Source organism: Lemur catta, chromosome 4, assembly GCF_020740605.2.
Source record: "Lemur catta isolate mLemCat1 chromosome 4, mLemCat1.pri, whole genome shotgun sequence".
Lineage (NCBI taxonomy): Eukaryota > Metazoa > Chordata > Mammalia > Primates > Lemuridae > Lemur > Lemur catta.
The window spans coordinates 105,340,810-105,357,228 of NC_059131.1; the positions used below are offsets into that span (position 1 = coordinate 105,340,810).

General features: G+C 46.0%; 1 protein-coding gene across 2 annotated transcripts in view; it reads right to left on the reverse strand.

The window, feature by feature from the left end:
* The window catches only part of RELL1 (RELT like 1), a 60,008-nt gene extending 44,421 nt beyond the window's left edge, over window positions 1-15,587 (reverse strand). The window contains exon 1 of one of the 2 annotated variants that reach the window (XM_045550507.1): window positions 15,394-15,587. In XM_045550507.1, the coding sequence (XP_045406463.1) occupies window positions 15,394-15,481 (88 nt within the window). In that variant the 5' untranslated portion in view covers window positions 15,482-15,587. Of the gene's footprint in view, window positions 1-5,821; window positions 6,020-15,393 lie in introns of those variants that run through there. The other variant, XM_045550508.1, reaches the window with a different exon arrangement.
* Window positions 15,588-16,419: the final 832 nt, after the last annotated feature.

The following is a 16,419-nucleotide window of genomic DNA, read 5'->3' on the forward strand; positions in this document are numbered from 1 at the left end:
AAGGAAGGCAGCTGAGCCCGGCTGGCATGACGCAAGGGCTTCGGGGAGGAAGCCTGGCCCCGCACCCCACCCAGCAGAGGGAGAGAGGAGGGTGCTGACTGACCCCCATGGAGTGTTGGGCGTTTATAATTTCCATACCCATGGCCTCTAGGACTCTCAATTACTTTACCCCCAACTGCTAGCAACAACTAAGCTTTGCTGAGTGCTTATTTATATGCCTGGCATTCTTACTTGCATTATCTTTTTTTTTTAAATCCCCAAAACTCTGAGATAGGTGTTATTATTAAATTCATCTTAGAAATGGAGACGATAAGGAACCAAGCATTGAGTCAACATCACTCATCTGGGGAATGGCTGGGCCGAGATGTGAGCGGAGCTCTGCTGCAGGCAGGGCCCAAACTCTGACCCAAAGCTGCTACCTGCGAACGAAGGAAGCAAAGGCAGGGGCCTGCTCTTACTTGGCTGCTCTGTGTTCAATCTGCTGCCTTGCTGTGGGACCCCAGCAAGTCAGTTAGTTTCTCTGTGCCTCAGTTTCCTCAGCTATAAAATGAAGACAATACTTTCGGAGCATTGAATGAAGTCGGGTTTACCTGAGTGCCTAGTACAGAGCAAGTGCTCAACAAATGTTAGCCATGATTGCTGTGATTATCATCGTCAGTGGTAGTAAGTGTAGAACAGCTGCTACCCTCAGCAAGCTTACAGCCCAGCTGCAGACACCACACCTAACATCCAGGAAAGGACGGTGACCGCCAGAGCCAGGCTGGAGGAGGCCGTGAGTGCTACCTTGGGGTGCAGCACCACGGGCTCAGTCCCGGCCCCCACACCACCACGCCCCCACGCAGGCCCAGGGTTTCTCTTCCTTCCAGGGACAGGAAGCAGGTGACGACTAAACAGACAACTACAAAAGTCCTAAATGGAGGGTTTTCCACTTAGTCACAGGGAAGTGGGGCAGTGTTCCTGCCAGACAGGCACAGAATGTGGGGACTGGGCAGGAAGCTGAGTGAATGCGGAGCCCCAGGGGCCCGTCCAGGCTGAAGTCCCCTGCTGCGAAGTCCCCACTATTGCTGTGACAGAAGGAGCAAAGTAAAAGGCAATAGGAGAGAAAACAAAGGTCACTTCAGAAAGGCAAATAAAGGAAAGATTACACAAATAATTAGGAAAACCCTAGACATAAAGGAGTTGATTTTAAGGAGAAATGAATGTGAAGCTCACTACATGAAACCCAAATAAGAACTCTGAAAATCAACAGCAACCAGAGAGACAGAGAAAACACACGATGGATGATAGTCACACACCGGAGCAAGCTTTGCACAGCTACTACTCCAAGCACTTCACAGACATTAACTCATTGGACCCTTACAATAACCCTATGAAGTGAGTACTATTAACGCTATTTTCAACCCCATTTAGAAATGTGAAAGCTACAAAACAGAGGGGTCAAGTGACTTACACCAGGTCACATAGCCGGCAAGTATCAAAGGCGAGATTTTAACCTAGGAGCCTGGCTCCGGAACACCATACTCTGTGCCCTATTGGCTGTGAAGTGTGAGAGCTAGCAGTTATGACATGCAATAAAATTCCACGGAATGGGATTCTCCATAGCTCAGCTCGATTCTAGATACTACGTTGTTCCAGTAGTTGAGTTAGAGTCTTGAGCAGAAAACCTACAGATAATCATGACTCATCTAATCCAGTAATAAATAATAAATCTAGAATGATAGAATGGTTTTTCCTAGTGAGTCAATTATTGGAACAGGAAGGTGCATTGAAAGTTACATTCTCTCCAAGTCAATTTATCAACTTTTTGGCATCAAGTGTTAATTTTATAATTAACTACCTTTTATAATTAACTACCTGCTACCTTTTATAAAAAGCAAAATTAAAATGTCAAGCTGATCTACGTGTAACACTGTTGAAACTATTGATTACTTCTCAGAAATCCCAAATTTCTCTTTGACTCATAAAACAATAGAAACACTTTGTAGAAAGGGATCAGCCTATCCCACTTTGTCCAAAATAGTCTCAATTGTTAATGAAAAATGTTAAGTGAAAAAATAAGATCGGGCGCGGTGGCTCACACCTGTGATCCTAGCACTCTGGGAGGCCAAGGCGGGAGGATCACTCAAGGTCAGGAGTTCGAGACCAGCCTGAGCAAGAGCAAGACCCCATCTCTACTAAAAATAGAAAGAAATTATCTGGACAGCTAAAAATATATATAGAAAAAATTAGCCGGGCATGGGGGCGCATGCCTGTAGTCCCAGCTACTTGAGAGGCTGAGGCAGGAGGATCACTTGAGCCCAGGAGTTTGAGGTTGCTGTGAGCTAGGCTGACACCACATCACTCACACTAGCCCAGGCAACAGAGTGAGACTCTGTCTCAAAAAAAAAAGAAAGTGAAAAAATAAGTAAATGCAAAGCAGTATTTAGAACTAATATGATCCCAGTTTTTATAAGGGGAAAAAAAAAGATACCAACATGTTTACAGTAGTTATATCTGAACAGAAAGATTATAAATTAATTTAGATATAAAACACTTTCCTTTTAGTGTTTTATATCTCAGTATTTTCCACATTTTCTCTTATTTTAATTATACCCAGTACAACCACAAAATGCTTATTAAAAAAAGGAGAGGTGGGGGCAAAGCACAGAAAAAAGAAACCTGTTAGAAAATACCTATCAAGTATCATCAGTATTTATCTCTTTTTGGTGGAATTTTGGGATTATGTTTCTACTTTTTGCAGTTTCTAAAATGTCTTAATGATAATCAGTACAGTTTTTTTTAACTGTAAAAAACAAAAGTCAATAAGGAGCCGTCATTACTATTAGGTTGAACCATATGAAATTGTTGTCACTATAGGTAAAAAATGTCAAATATTGGCAATTTAATATGGTTCAGCCTAATAGTAATATTAATGCTATAGAGGTAAACCAGGACATCGAAAATCCCTTAGTTAAGAGACTACCTAAAACTACAATCCATACTATTGACATACTAGATATTTTCACTTACAAGGAGGCAGAGACAATACTAAACTACGAATTCTTTTGTCTATACCACAGAAAACACGAGTCAAAGAAAAACACATAGTGGTCTGGGAGGCCAAGACAGGAGGATTGCTTGAGCTCAGGAGTTGGAGACCAGCCTGAGCAAGAGTGAGCCCGTGTCTCTACTAAAAATAGAAAAATCAGCCAAGCATCATGGCACATGCCTGTAGTCCCAGCAACTCGAGAGGCTGAGGCAGGAGGATCGCTTGAGCCCAGGAGTTTGAGGTTGCAGTGAGCTACGATGACACCACTGCACTCTAGCCCGGGTGACAGAGTGAGACTCTGTCTCTTTAAGAAAAAAAAAAAAAAAAAAAGACACACATAGTGGTATAACTTCTACTTTATTACACTCTAAAATACAATGTAAATACATAAATAGTAAGACACTGCCTGATAATTTTTTCTTTCCCACTAAATTTTTTAAAAATGCCTTTTAGCCTTTATCTAAATAATAAACCACGTTATCTCAAAAGAGATTATTCCAATCATGCAATGTTTTAAAATTATGAGTTGGTTTTTCCCAAAAGGAAAGACTTGACTGTTTCATTTTTCCAAAATCCAATTCTCCAATACCAACTGGATACCCTATGATTCAATTAGATTCTGACACCACCAGGAGTTAGTGCAGTCCCACGAGACTGTCCCCACTTCAGATGCCAGCCGAAAGTGGGGTCCCCAGACTAACCACACTTCTGCCTGCCTGACTACCAATTGGGGGCTTCCCACGACCCTCCTCAGATTCAGCAATTTGCTAGAATGACTCACAGAATTCAGGAAAGTGCTATACTTACGATTACAGTTTTATTACGGAGGCTGCAACTCTGTAAGAGCCGAGTGGAAGAGATGCACAGGGCAAGGCACGGCTGTGGCAAAGACAGAGCTTCCAAGCTCCTGCTGGGTGCAGCATCCTCCCAGCACATCCATGTGCTCAGCAGCCCCGGGCTCCCTGAGCCTCCTCGATACACAGTGCTTACCCACGTTCCGTTACGCAGGCGTGACTAAGCCATCAGCCAGTGGTGACTGAACCCAATCCCCAGCCCCTCTCCCTTCCCCAAGATCAGTGGGTAGTCCTTGCAATCCCAACCCTCTAATCACATGGTTTGTGCCCCCAGCAACTAGCCCTCATCCTGAAGCTCGCTAGGGACCCAACAAATGTCCAAGAGTCACCTCAGTAGCAAAAACTCAGGCATGGTCTAAAGGGGCTCATTATGAATAACAAGAGATGCTCCTGCCACTCCAGAAATTCCAAGGGTCTTTCTCTTAAGAGTTCTGTGCTAGGAATCAGGGACAAAGAGCAAACATATACATTGTTTATCATGCCACCCTGACTCAAAGTCAAGAGTCTTCACTCACTAGTATGTCAAGATGCAGCACTAAAGCAATGTGGAAAACGCCAACTATTCTATCACATGGTTCAAGCAAAAGAATTCTCTCTCCCTCCTTCAGGTCTGCCGTCTCTGTGCCTTCCCCACCACCCGGAAACTAAGGTAGGCCAAGCCTAGCATCTGTGTAACTACCGTGTCCGTGGGAGGTGGGCACTGCAAGTGCACTGACTTACTGTCAAGCTGCTTATTGTTCCTCTCCCCAAATCTCTCTCATCACACTAGAAGGATTGACGGGACTGAGAAAACAGACTTGGCAGAAGTGACACAGCGACGCAGCCCCCGGCCACGCAGGGTTCTACGGACCACCGGTGCTGACCGCACGTGCTAGGTGAAGGCTGCCCTCACGCCGGCAGCCTCCTGACTCAGAGAGAAGCAAACATCGCAGACAGGACCAACAGCAGGGCTGAAAAACGAAAATGCACCAATAGCCTAGAAACAAATGTTTAATGGTTAAGAATTCAGTAGTCAAGCTGATTTGTACAATTTCAGAGGATTTACTGTAACTTAAGACAGATCCGGGGCAGAGGGGATGACAAAAAAAAAGACAGATACGTAATCAGCTTTTCCCATTAATGAGCGCTTCTTGGCTTTCACACCATCGAGACTGGACACTGCACTTCACAGGTCTCATTTCTCAGCACTCCTTAAACTTGAAAAACCGTTTCTAGCTGTATATCACATGTCTTGTTACAGCACACAGATCATATCTGTATTACTTACAAAGGACTGTATTATTCATTTGATGTCCGCCTCCCACTGCCCCCACGGATGAGGCCAGAACGGCAATCTCAACTGCCTGGCTGGCGGGATGGGACGCTCGGCGTCATCGGGGGCTCTTGTATCACACGGCAACGCCTGAGGCCTCTGCTGGTCCCCTCTCCTCCACTCCACCAGGTCCTCAGCCCCACTGCCGACACACGCCAGGGCACAGTGTCAGGAGCTCCTGGCCTAGGCTCAGCCTCAGCGCATGCGGCTACTTGTGCCCAGGGCCTCTGTCCACACCCAGTCCGCGCCGACCTTTCCATTCCCCCTCCGTGCCTTTGCACAGGCTGTGTCTTTTGCTCAGCACACCGTCCCCTACACTCCCTTTAAGGTCCACTCACAATGCCAAGTTTTGGGCTATGAAGTCTTTTCCATCTCTCTTATCAGAAGGAAAGTCTCCCTCCTGTGATCCCACACAACACTTTGTCTGCAGTTCTCTGAATCCAGCAAACACTCTCCCTTATACTATGACGACTTGCAGTCATAGCTTACCTCCCCCTTCTCAACCACAAGTCCATGGAGGACAGAAACCTACTTTGTTGTTCATTTTACATACCTACACAACACCTACTAAGGAAAACCTCAAGTTTAAATTAATTGCGCACTGTAAGGAATACCTACAAGTTTTACCTGCAAAGACTGTGAGCCGGCAATCATGCATGCGAAATGAGCTTCACCTTCAAAACCCAGCTTCTTGGCTCTGTCATATAATTTTAAACAATGTCCAACGCCTCCCTTTTTCTTGTGATGATTGTTTTCTGTTTACCTTTAGTAGAGGGGGAGGAGGATGGAAAGAATTGAGGAAGCAACACGCCATACAAGCCTACAGCACAAGCATACAAAGAAAAATGAAAGAATGCCTGCTCATTAGCCATCTGCCACTTCGCCAATGCCAGGAAATTCCGGGCTGCTGGTTTTTATAATGTGGATAATTCACATGACTGTGCTGGGGACTTCCAGCTATGAAGTAGCGTTAGAACATTTGAAAATTAGTGTTCCCAAGTCACACCGTGAGACAGAAAGCCTGGGGAATTCTTCAAACTTCCACCTCTTAGAGGAATCTCAGAGAACCACTGTATGTCTGTGTACACGCACGGGGGAGGAAGACTTAGCGCGTTGCCAGCATCAGAAGGAATTTTTTGTTTGTTTTTAACCCTACCTATCTTGTGGCACGTTATGTAGTCACTCTTTAGAAATCTTCAACCACTCAGCTAAACTTATCTGGCCAATTAAGAAGGGTAATGTCATAATTGTCTAATTTGTGTCTTTTTAGGAAACTGAAATTGATTTTTCCTTACTATCTCCCTCATGCCAAAATTTCATAAATATCATTTCTAAACCTAATGACATGTAAATTGAATTACCCACTCCACATATTTACTCTAAAAGCAAGCAGACAATTTCTGAAGAGTTCCTAAGATAACTGCCCATTTTTCCACTAAAAGGCTACATTCAATTTATAAGATGACTTTGTTTTCTCTTTAAGTAGATGGACCTACAATGAAAAAGTTCAAAAACAAATTAAATATAAAACTTTCCTCACCAGTGGCGCATGCACAGAACACATGCAATTTCACATAATGCAAAGAGCATTTGAGAAAAATGAACAGCATGAGACTTTGGCTTCCCCTCCTCTGTGAATAAAGCAAGAAGTTTCCCTTCTCTTCATCTTGATTATCCCTTTTAAGTCTCAGCTTTCTCATCTCTACAAAACAGAAAGCACAACTTGTTCCTCGGAGTGGTCGCAAGAATTAAATTTGATCAAGCAATCAAATATCGAGCACGTCTCCGGCTCAGCTTCCTCAAGGAGCTCTAGTTAGACAAAACAAACGCAGTGGAAACAACCTCATATACCTGAGAGTTAAATAATATGGAAAGGATCCAAGATGCATCCACAGACTCATGAACGTGTATATTTACAGGAGGTGACAGAGCCAGTGAGAAAACATAGGAAAGGTTTCCTGGAAGTGTTATCTTTGATCTCAGCTTGAAGGATGGGCAGAGGACAGGATATGGACAGCCCCAAGAAGAGAGGAGGGACTTCCAGGTAAAGAGGGACGTAACTCACCTACTTTTTCCTCCTCTCATCTCTCCCACTCCCCTGCTCACACTTGATGCTTAGCCAGTGTCACCTGGAAATGTGACAGAAAAGCCAAGTCTCCAGCCCCATCCCAGACCCACTGACTCAGCCACCCTGGGCCTGGCCCAGCGACCTGTGTCTGAAGCAGCCCTCTGCCGTAGCGTTGCTTGCTCTTACCTCCTCTTTCAGCGACCACTAGTTCTTTCCACCTGGCTAACTCCTACAAACCCGCAGGTGTAAATTTAAACTCCCTCTAGAAAGCCTGCCCAACCTGTATGGGAGTCTCGTTTCTCCACCCAAGTCCCACCCCAGCCCCAGGTTAGGTACTCTGGTCCTGTGCACACTTTCCTCACCAAAGTATTCACACTGATGACACTTTATCATTTTGCTTGTTTAATTACCTGTCTTCCCTGCTAACCTGCTAGCTCCTAAAGGAAGGGACTCAGTCTATTTTGCTCACGTGACTTTATTCCTAGTGCCACAGTAGGGCACTTTGTTGGTATTTGCTGAATGAATAATTAACCCATGAATTAATTGGTTCTGAATTATATATTATAAAATTAGGAATATGACATATATACGATTAATAGATGCATTTGAAGCACTGCTTGTAGAAACACAACTGAATTTAGTCTTTGAAAAGAACTTCATGAATGGATTTGGGTTTTGAAAACCTTCACACGGAAAATTTTCACTAACACTTCTTATCAATGTCACACCATAGTCACCTAATAAAGCAGTACTTGCTTACTTGTTTGTTATTACCATTCTTTTTTTCTCCATGATTAGATTTTTCTGCCTTTGGAGCAATAAAGCCCATAGCGGCTGGCAGACAAAAGAGCCCCCCACCGATTCAGGAAAAGGGAAGTGGGCGAGACTTACAGCTGAGATTTGTGGGTGAATACTGGAAAGAGTAACTCTTCACTTTATTATAAAGAAAAAACCTCGGGCCAAGGGTCATAACACCTGGATTCTAGCTCTGGCTTCCTTCATTCATTCAAATATTTAAATGCCTGCTCTGTTCGGGGCCCTGAGCTTGGATCTGAGTCTACAAGGGTGAACAAGACACGCACTTAGTCCTTGCATCACCAGACCTAATGGCTCGCTCCTCTGCTATGGACTCGGCTGCTCCTGACTCCCGCAGGCCACTGAACCTTTCAGGCTAGTTTCCCCGTCTGCAAAGAGAGGGGGTGGTTAGTAACAACATGACCCTCAAAGTCCCTTCTGAATCTACAATTCTATGACCAAAAACAACACAGCTACTCCCATGAGTCAGTTAGCCACAGTTATTCTCCGGGGTCCTCCTCATCCCAGACCCCGAGGAGCTAAGAAACCAGCCCCTCGAGCGTGAGCACTAAGGGCAAATGCAGAGCAAGGAAACCTGCCCCGAGCAGCACAGCTGGACCCTCAACAGAGAGGCAGCTGTAACAGAACGGACGCCTTCTAGATTGCGTAAAGAAGCCCACTCAAGTCCTGGCTGTGCAAGTAACTTTCCTCATCTGCTAAATAAGCAGCTTTGAAGAGATCAACAAGGTCCCATCCAGCCCTAATAGTACAGGGGTCGGCTTCCTCATCATAAGATCTTCTTCATCAAAACACCAGTGACCAATGAGAAGATGAACAATGGCCAGCCAGACTTGGGATAATCAAAAAGCATGCTCCAATGGAAAAACTGTCACAATGTTGTGACTACACATACAGATCGGCTGGCTAGAAATAAACCAATTGGTGGATTTCCCAAAGTTCTTCCAGAAGAGTGTGTCACATTCTACTCATGTAAAAGTAATGGTTTCCTTCCTTCTTTCTCTCCTTCCTTGCCTAATTTCGGCAGCCAATGGCTCTGCCACACAACTCCCCTGCCTCCCAGGAGAACTCTCTGCCAAGGGAGTCCCCTGCCTGGGGCACTACCCAAGACCACCCCCGCCCCCCTGCCCTTTACACAGCCAGCACCAGCATCCAGGGCTCTGGAGCCAGAGGTGATAGGTGACCTCTCAGGTAACTGCAGAGGACCAGAAAGGAAATTCTAGAGGGGTTAGGAACCTTGTCTCATCCTTTAGCTATCATAGGTTAGTACCTGGTCAAGGCCAAATAATAATAATATACTTTTTTAGCGCTTACTATGTGCCAGACACTATGCCAAGCACTCACTTGTTTTATCTTCTGTGATCACCACGACCACCCCATGAGGCAGCTCAGCCATATCTTCTCCATGATGCAGATACGGAAAGTGGTTTAAAAACTTTTTTTTCTCTGCACAATAGTGGTTTTATCTTTTTATTAGTGGTTGGAATGCAGTTATACACAGGAGTGTACAAACAAAATTGGAGAGGGGGGATGGGATAGGGCTGGCAGTTGGCACAGGGAACAGGAGACCCCAGGCTAGGGAATTCTCCCTGTTTCGGATGCTGGGACAGTGCCAATGAGCAGAGACAAGAAGTCGGGGCCCTTGGGGTATTGCAAATGGGAACAGAAAACCAGGTCCCCTGAGTTCAACGAGCTTGGCAAAAGGATCCTCAAGGTAAGATAACTGGCCCCTCTACCCCTCCACCCTCCAGAAAGTCCCCTGGGTGGATTCAGTTTCTCTTACAAAGAGAACTGTGTCAATAACTGGCAGAGGAAGGCAGAAGAGAAGAGAAATTCGGCCCAAACTTTCCATCTACCCATCAAGTTTCCACTAGAATGGGCACCCATCCATAAAGCCACCTGGAATAAAAGAAACCTCAGCTTTTTCCAGGTATCTTTATTTTATTAGATTCCACACTAGAATATCAAAGTAGCGCTTCTTTTTCTGAAATGCCACTCATTTAAGGACCTATTTTCTCCATAGGATATTTTGCTATTTTCAGCAGTTTTATATTTGGCTCCCAACACACAGATGAGTCACAGAAGAGGAAATGCAGGCCATAATCCCTTATCTAAGAACCTGGAGGTCGGATATGGTTCGAAATTCAAACTTTATGATTCTAGAAAGGTAAAGCAATGCATTTAACACACATTATGTAACACTCAACAATCAAATTCAAGGCCAGGCACAGTGGCTCATGCCTGTGATCCTAGCACTCTGGGAGGCTGAGGCAGGAGCATCGCTTGAGCCCAGGAGTTTGAGGTTGCTGTGAGCTAGGCTGACGCCACTGCACTCTAGCCCGGGTGACAGAACAAGACTCCATCTCAAAAAAAAAAAAATCAAATTCATTAATAATATTGCAGCAAAACATATGCACATTGAAACTAAGTGAGAGAAATGTATACTACAGAACCTCACATTGGTTCAGGTTAAGTTTTATCACCTATAGAGTATGCCAAAAGCCTACAAAAAGCTTTTGTTTTCAGAGCTTTTCCCATTTAAGAATTGTCCATAAAGGATTACAGACATGTGCAAATGGCTCAAATATTAGGAAAAAAGTCAACGTGCTAGTAATCAAAGATGTACAAATTAAAACAATTAAACTACTAACTTTTGCATAACAAATATGTTTTCCAGAGAAAATGCCAAGAGTATGAAAAGCAAGTCCTTTCAACCACTGTTGTGAGAATGTAAACTAGGACAACCTTCAGAATCAACACTGTGTCATCAATGGCCGCAAAAGTGTGAACACCTTTGTACCCCCCAAATTGCCTTTTCAGAAACCCATTTTTTGTGCAATTCAACTGATATTTAGAAAAAGATTTATGCACAAACGTGTACACTGAAACAATGAGAAGTCACTTAAAAATAATTACCAAATGAAATCTCCTGAAAGGGGGAACAGCGAGGTAAAACACAGTGAATCCATTTAATGAAACATTACATAGCCATTTGTTGAGTGTGTGGGGAAACGGAGGAACTGTTATGTGTAACAAAAGGTGAAAAGGCAGGATACAAAGTTGTACTGCACTATGATCGCATCCACGCTAAGAGCGCACACAGAGGAGACCAGAGTGAAATATGTGAATAGTGGGGCGTGCCTCACAGTAACGGGATCAAAGGTGATGCTCTCCCCTTCCCCCTACAAACTTTAAATCTTAGGAGGATTTTCCAAAAATACCTAGAACATGGTACATTGAGAGAAATTGGGAAAAGAAAGTTTGGCACTTAACTCCCAGTCAATGGCAGCAAACTCATTAATCTGAGATGTCATTCTGGGCTTTTATTAAAATTACAATGAACCTATCACTGCAAAGCCATCACCACCTCCTGAAGGAAAATATTATATTATATGTGGTCTACATTTATTAGACAGTTTAACTGACATTATACTATAAATCAAGGCTAATGGGCATTTTTAGGAAGAAATACAATTAAACAAAAAAGATACACAGGATAAAAGATACATGCCACTTTGCCATTGACCAAGACCTTTCAGAGATAACACCTCATTTGAACCTCTAGCAGCCAGTGAGGCAAAGACAGGAGTTGGCACAATGCCCATTTTATAGGTGAGGAAATGGAGGCAGAAAGAACCACGGTCTCCAAGTGCCAGAATCTCTTCTTGACTTTTGACTTCAAGTCCAGGGCTCTGACTTAAAGATCTGTGCTCTTTCCACTATACATGCCATTATCCTGTTACTTAGTAATGTTTTTACAAATACCTTAGAATAAAAAGAATCTTCTTCCTCAAAAGAAAAACAAAATGGTTTAGTAATAATATGAATTCAGAATCAAAGAGATCTGACTCAATGTCAAAATTCAACTTATACATTTGAGTGACTTTCTCAGCATAACTTCTCAGAGACTCAATTTCTTCATCTACAAACACAGGAATAAAATCACCTATATAGCTGACACAGTGTTTTAAGAATGAAATTATCTGAATACTTAGACAAGTACTTGGCAGAAAGCAGGTAAAAATAAACATCGAATTCCTTCTTCCAAAAACAAGAAAGTCTCTACAGTGTACTAACTCCAAATTCCAAGTTTAGTCTGTGGAAGCCACACCAGATTCATTATTCTACCTGCTTTCAGCAGCACACCAAATCTTTACAATTACTGAAGTTAGTGCCCTAAATTATTAGGAACCACTCAACATAACAGTTTTAACAAATGACAATTTAGTTCATTCTTTTAGTCAGTTTTAAATCACTTCTCTATTGTCCCAATATGTAATTCAACTTCAACATGTGAGCCAAACAATTCTTTAAAAAGTAACAATGAAATTTTTTGTTTGTTATCACCTAGGGCTTTGATCTCCCACATCCAAATTCAACTATTCAAACGCCCAAATAGTTTGCTTGATTCATTTCTTTTTTAGAGGGTAGGGAGAAGGAGTAACAGTCACTTCTCAAATTTTTCATTTCCTCTTTTAATTAAATCTGGGCATGGAACCCCAAGCTCCAAGGGGTGCTTTTTCAAAACATTCTGTACACTATGTATTATGTGATGTACAGCTTGGCACCTACCTGGCCAAAGGGAGAACCCAGAATTTAATAAAGCTTATCTTTGGCGTTGAAATAAGGAGTCAGAGGGCTGGACAGAAGCCCACAGAGCCCAAGGGGAGTATATTTCTCATCTCACCAGCCCCTGGGCCTTTCCCACCCACTCCTTACTCGAGGGCTGTGCCCACTGCCTGGTAGAGAAACTAATACACCCTAAGGTTGAGTAACCGGAGAATTTAAGCGCATAAATAAGCCAAGATGTGGCAAATCATCCTTTCAGGTGCTTGTGGTGTACAGTTTCGAATGCTGCCACTAAGAAACAGAAGATTAATGAGAGTCTTCTACTAGGAAGGAAGTGAAAGAGGCATTGCCACCCACCATGAAGCATCTGCCCTTCTTGTCTGGACTTCACAACTTCTGATAACCACACGATCACAATTTTATGATATTCTAAATTCCCTATCTTAGAATCTCAGCAAGATTGCTGAGGTTGATTCATGTTCTACTATGTCTCTGGGGGGCAGTGGGGTACAATGGAATGAAAATGAACTCTGGAATCAAGCAGGCTGCATTAATATATACAAAGATACACTCTCCCCCACCCCCCAGCCCCCGCCCCTCTTCTAGTGGTTCTGCTTCTCTGATTGAATGCTGACTGATATAATACCCATTGATGCTGGGCAGTTATTTAACCTCTCTAGCCTCAGTTGCCTCACTGGAAATAACTACTTCACATGGTTATGAGAAATAAGTTTAAAAATGCACATGAAATACTCAACCCAAAGCCTTGGCACATAGCAGGCATTTAACATTACATCCCATCCCTTTCTTCCTACTTCCCTAAGCTCAGCCTACAAACATTAACATAGTCTTTGATTCCAAGATCAAATGTTGGCTAATCAGGGCATCTTCTCTTTATACAGGCCTCAACACAGGCTGGCAAATTTGTCTTTTGTATCCTTTTCTTTTTAGACATCTCATTCTTCTTACACATTAACTTTCATCAAAAAGGGTAGTGTGCAATTAGATGAATGCTTTTTTCAACCACATTCCAGTCCTGAGACCTGGGTGTTGCTCAGAGATCCAATGAAACACAAACCCACTCCAGGGAGGGATTTCTCCTCCTGATGGCTGATTACATGCATCATGTGCTGGATTCTTAGCAATTTTACTCTCAGATTAAGCTCCTTTCCAAATTCTAGGGCAAATGATTCTAGCCTGCTAAGGACTGTCTACCACCTTGGGTCCAACGTGAATCTGATTATGCACCTACAAGTCCCAGCAATGAAACCCAGGACGAAAACCAAAATCTCCCATCCAAGAAAACGTCACTAGCTGCCATTTCCCTGGGGTGGATGGCTGAAGGAAATGTTGGGTCTGCTAATAAGATTCTTCAGGGGACACATTAGCCATCTCATTCCCTTCCTTACCTGCTTTGGATTCCACAAAAAAGTGAAAGCCAACAGAGTATGTATTTTTATGGAGGAGACAGTCATGTTGGAAAGCTTCCAGGTGCTCATTATTGGGACCTGAGGGGGAGCTACCCCTGAAGGCAGGCTTGGGAGAGCTTGCTGAAGTAAGATTCCAAGCCCCAGCAACCCCAAATGGCCAGGAAGTTATAAGTTTTTTGTTTTTGTTTTTTTTACCTACAGCTGTGCGGTGGCAATTAAGGGGGACAGTGGTAAGGAATCCCTGGGGTCTGTAATTATAATAACAAGAGTGTGAGACAGGGCTTCCCGTAAACATTACACCTCCTCTTAAGAAATTTCAATTTGGCCTGGCACAGGCACTCTGGGAGGCCGAGGCGGGAGGATCACTAGAGGTCAGGAGTTCGAGACCAGCCTGAGCCAGAGCGAGACACCATCTCCACTAAAAATAGAAAGAAATGATCTGGACAGCTAAAAATATATAGAAAAAATTAGCCAGGCATGGTGGCACATGCCTGTAGTCCCAGCTACTCGGGAGGCTGAGGCCGGAGGATTGCTTGAGCCCAGGAGTTTGAGGTTGCTGTGAGCTAGGCTGACGCCATGGCACTCACTCTGTCTCCAAAAAAAAAAAAATTTTTTCAATTTAAAACTCCCGGTCCTAAGTTCTTCGTTGGGGACTATACTTTGGCATCTCTGCTAGTGGTTTCCTGCCCTGACCGCAGAAGGTTCCTTTTGTGATGACAGGAATCGACACAAAGAAAAAAATGTAAGTTTACAAACGCGCCTTCCCTTTTTCCGAGCCTGATTTATCCAGGATACATGAAAAGAAATCTGGACTCCTTGACCTGCTACAAGAATCCATCAACCGCTAAAACAAATGAAAACTTAGAAAGAAACTGGAACTCCTCAAGGTTTTAAGATATTAAAAAGAGGGGGAGGGAGGCGGCGACAGCGCACCCGGGGCTCAGTGTCACGATGTTCCGCTCGCCGGGCCTCCGAGGACAAGGCGGCAGGAAGGGGGTGCGCGGGGCTCCGAGGCGCGCGGCCTGCTCCCCGCAACCCGCACAGCCCAGGGGTGGATACAGGTCCTCAGAGGAAGCCGGGGAGAGGGAAGGCGGGAGCCGGGTAGGCGGGAAGGGAGGGACGGGAGCCGTCGCCGCGCGCCGCGCCCCGCCCGGGCCGGGCCACCCCAGGACAGCCAGATGTTCGGCGCCGGGATCCCGCGGCGGTGCCAGGACGCGGACAGCTCGGGGCGCCACGGGGCCGCCGTTCGGACCCCGCTTCCTTCCGCTCTCCAGGAACCCAGCGCAGCCTGGGCGCCCCGGCCCCGACGGGGCACTCACCCGGGGCCACCAGCGGCGAACTCACGGCGCCTCCCACGAAGACAGCAGCGGCGAGGACGGCGGACCCCCGAAGTCTCCGCGGAGCCATCGCCGCGACCCTTCGCCCTGCTCCCCCGGGGCGCCGTGTCCCGCGGTCAGGCCGGCAGCGCAGTTGTGGAGCCCCGGACCCACCGAGTGGCAGGGCCCGGCCCCCGCGCGCGCCTGGCCCCGCCCCGCCCCGGTACGGCCCCGCCCACCTCGGCTCGGCCCCGCCTCTCCCGCCGCGCCCCGGGCTCCGCCTGCAGCGGCACGAGGCCCACCCACGGCCCCGCCCCTAGCGCCCCACCCACCTAGCCTGCCCCGCCTCTCCCTGCCGCTCTCGCTTCCTTTTCAAACCCGGCGGCAGCCCCAGCCGCGCGGATTGGCCGTGGCCGGAACCCCCGTGCCCCGCCCGGGCGGCCCTGCCCCGCCTCGCCCCGCCCCCCGCGACCTGGCTCCGCCCCCTCCCGCGGCGCCCGCTTCCTCTCCAAGCCGCGCGCGCCGCTGCGGCCCGGGCTACGCGGGAGCCCCGGGCGAGGGCGGGGTCGCCTCGGCTCGGCCTCTCGGGCGCGGGGCCCCGGCGTGCGTGGGAAGAGGGAGAAGGCGCCGGCCCGGAAGCTCCGGACGGGCAGACACGGCCAGCACTGCGGTGGCACCGTCTCTTTTCCCCGTCGGCGTCGCCAGCCCGCTAGCGTGGCGTTCGGCTGCTGGTCCAGGGAGGCTGCGCTGCACTTCAAGTTCAGTCGTTTGAAAATTAAGGGGAGAACATAAATAACTTTGATGTCTTCCTATCTCTGCTTCCACATAAGCTGCTCCTACTGGGGAAAGTACCTCTACACGATTCCAAGAACAGCTTGCAGGTTTTTTAAAATCGTGTGCCCATATTGCACCTTGCAAACACGCCAACAAAGTAGCTCTTCAAGTGCCCAGTCCCTTATTATCTCCTTAGAACCTCACATCAGCTCTGTGAGGGGAGTTATTACAGGCCAGGGAGTAAACCTACAATGT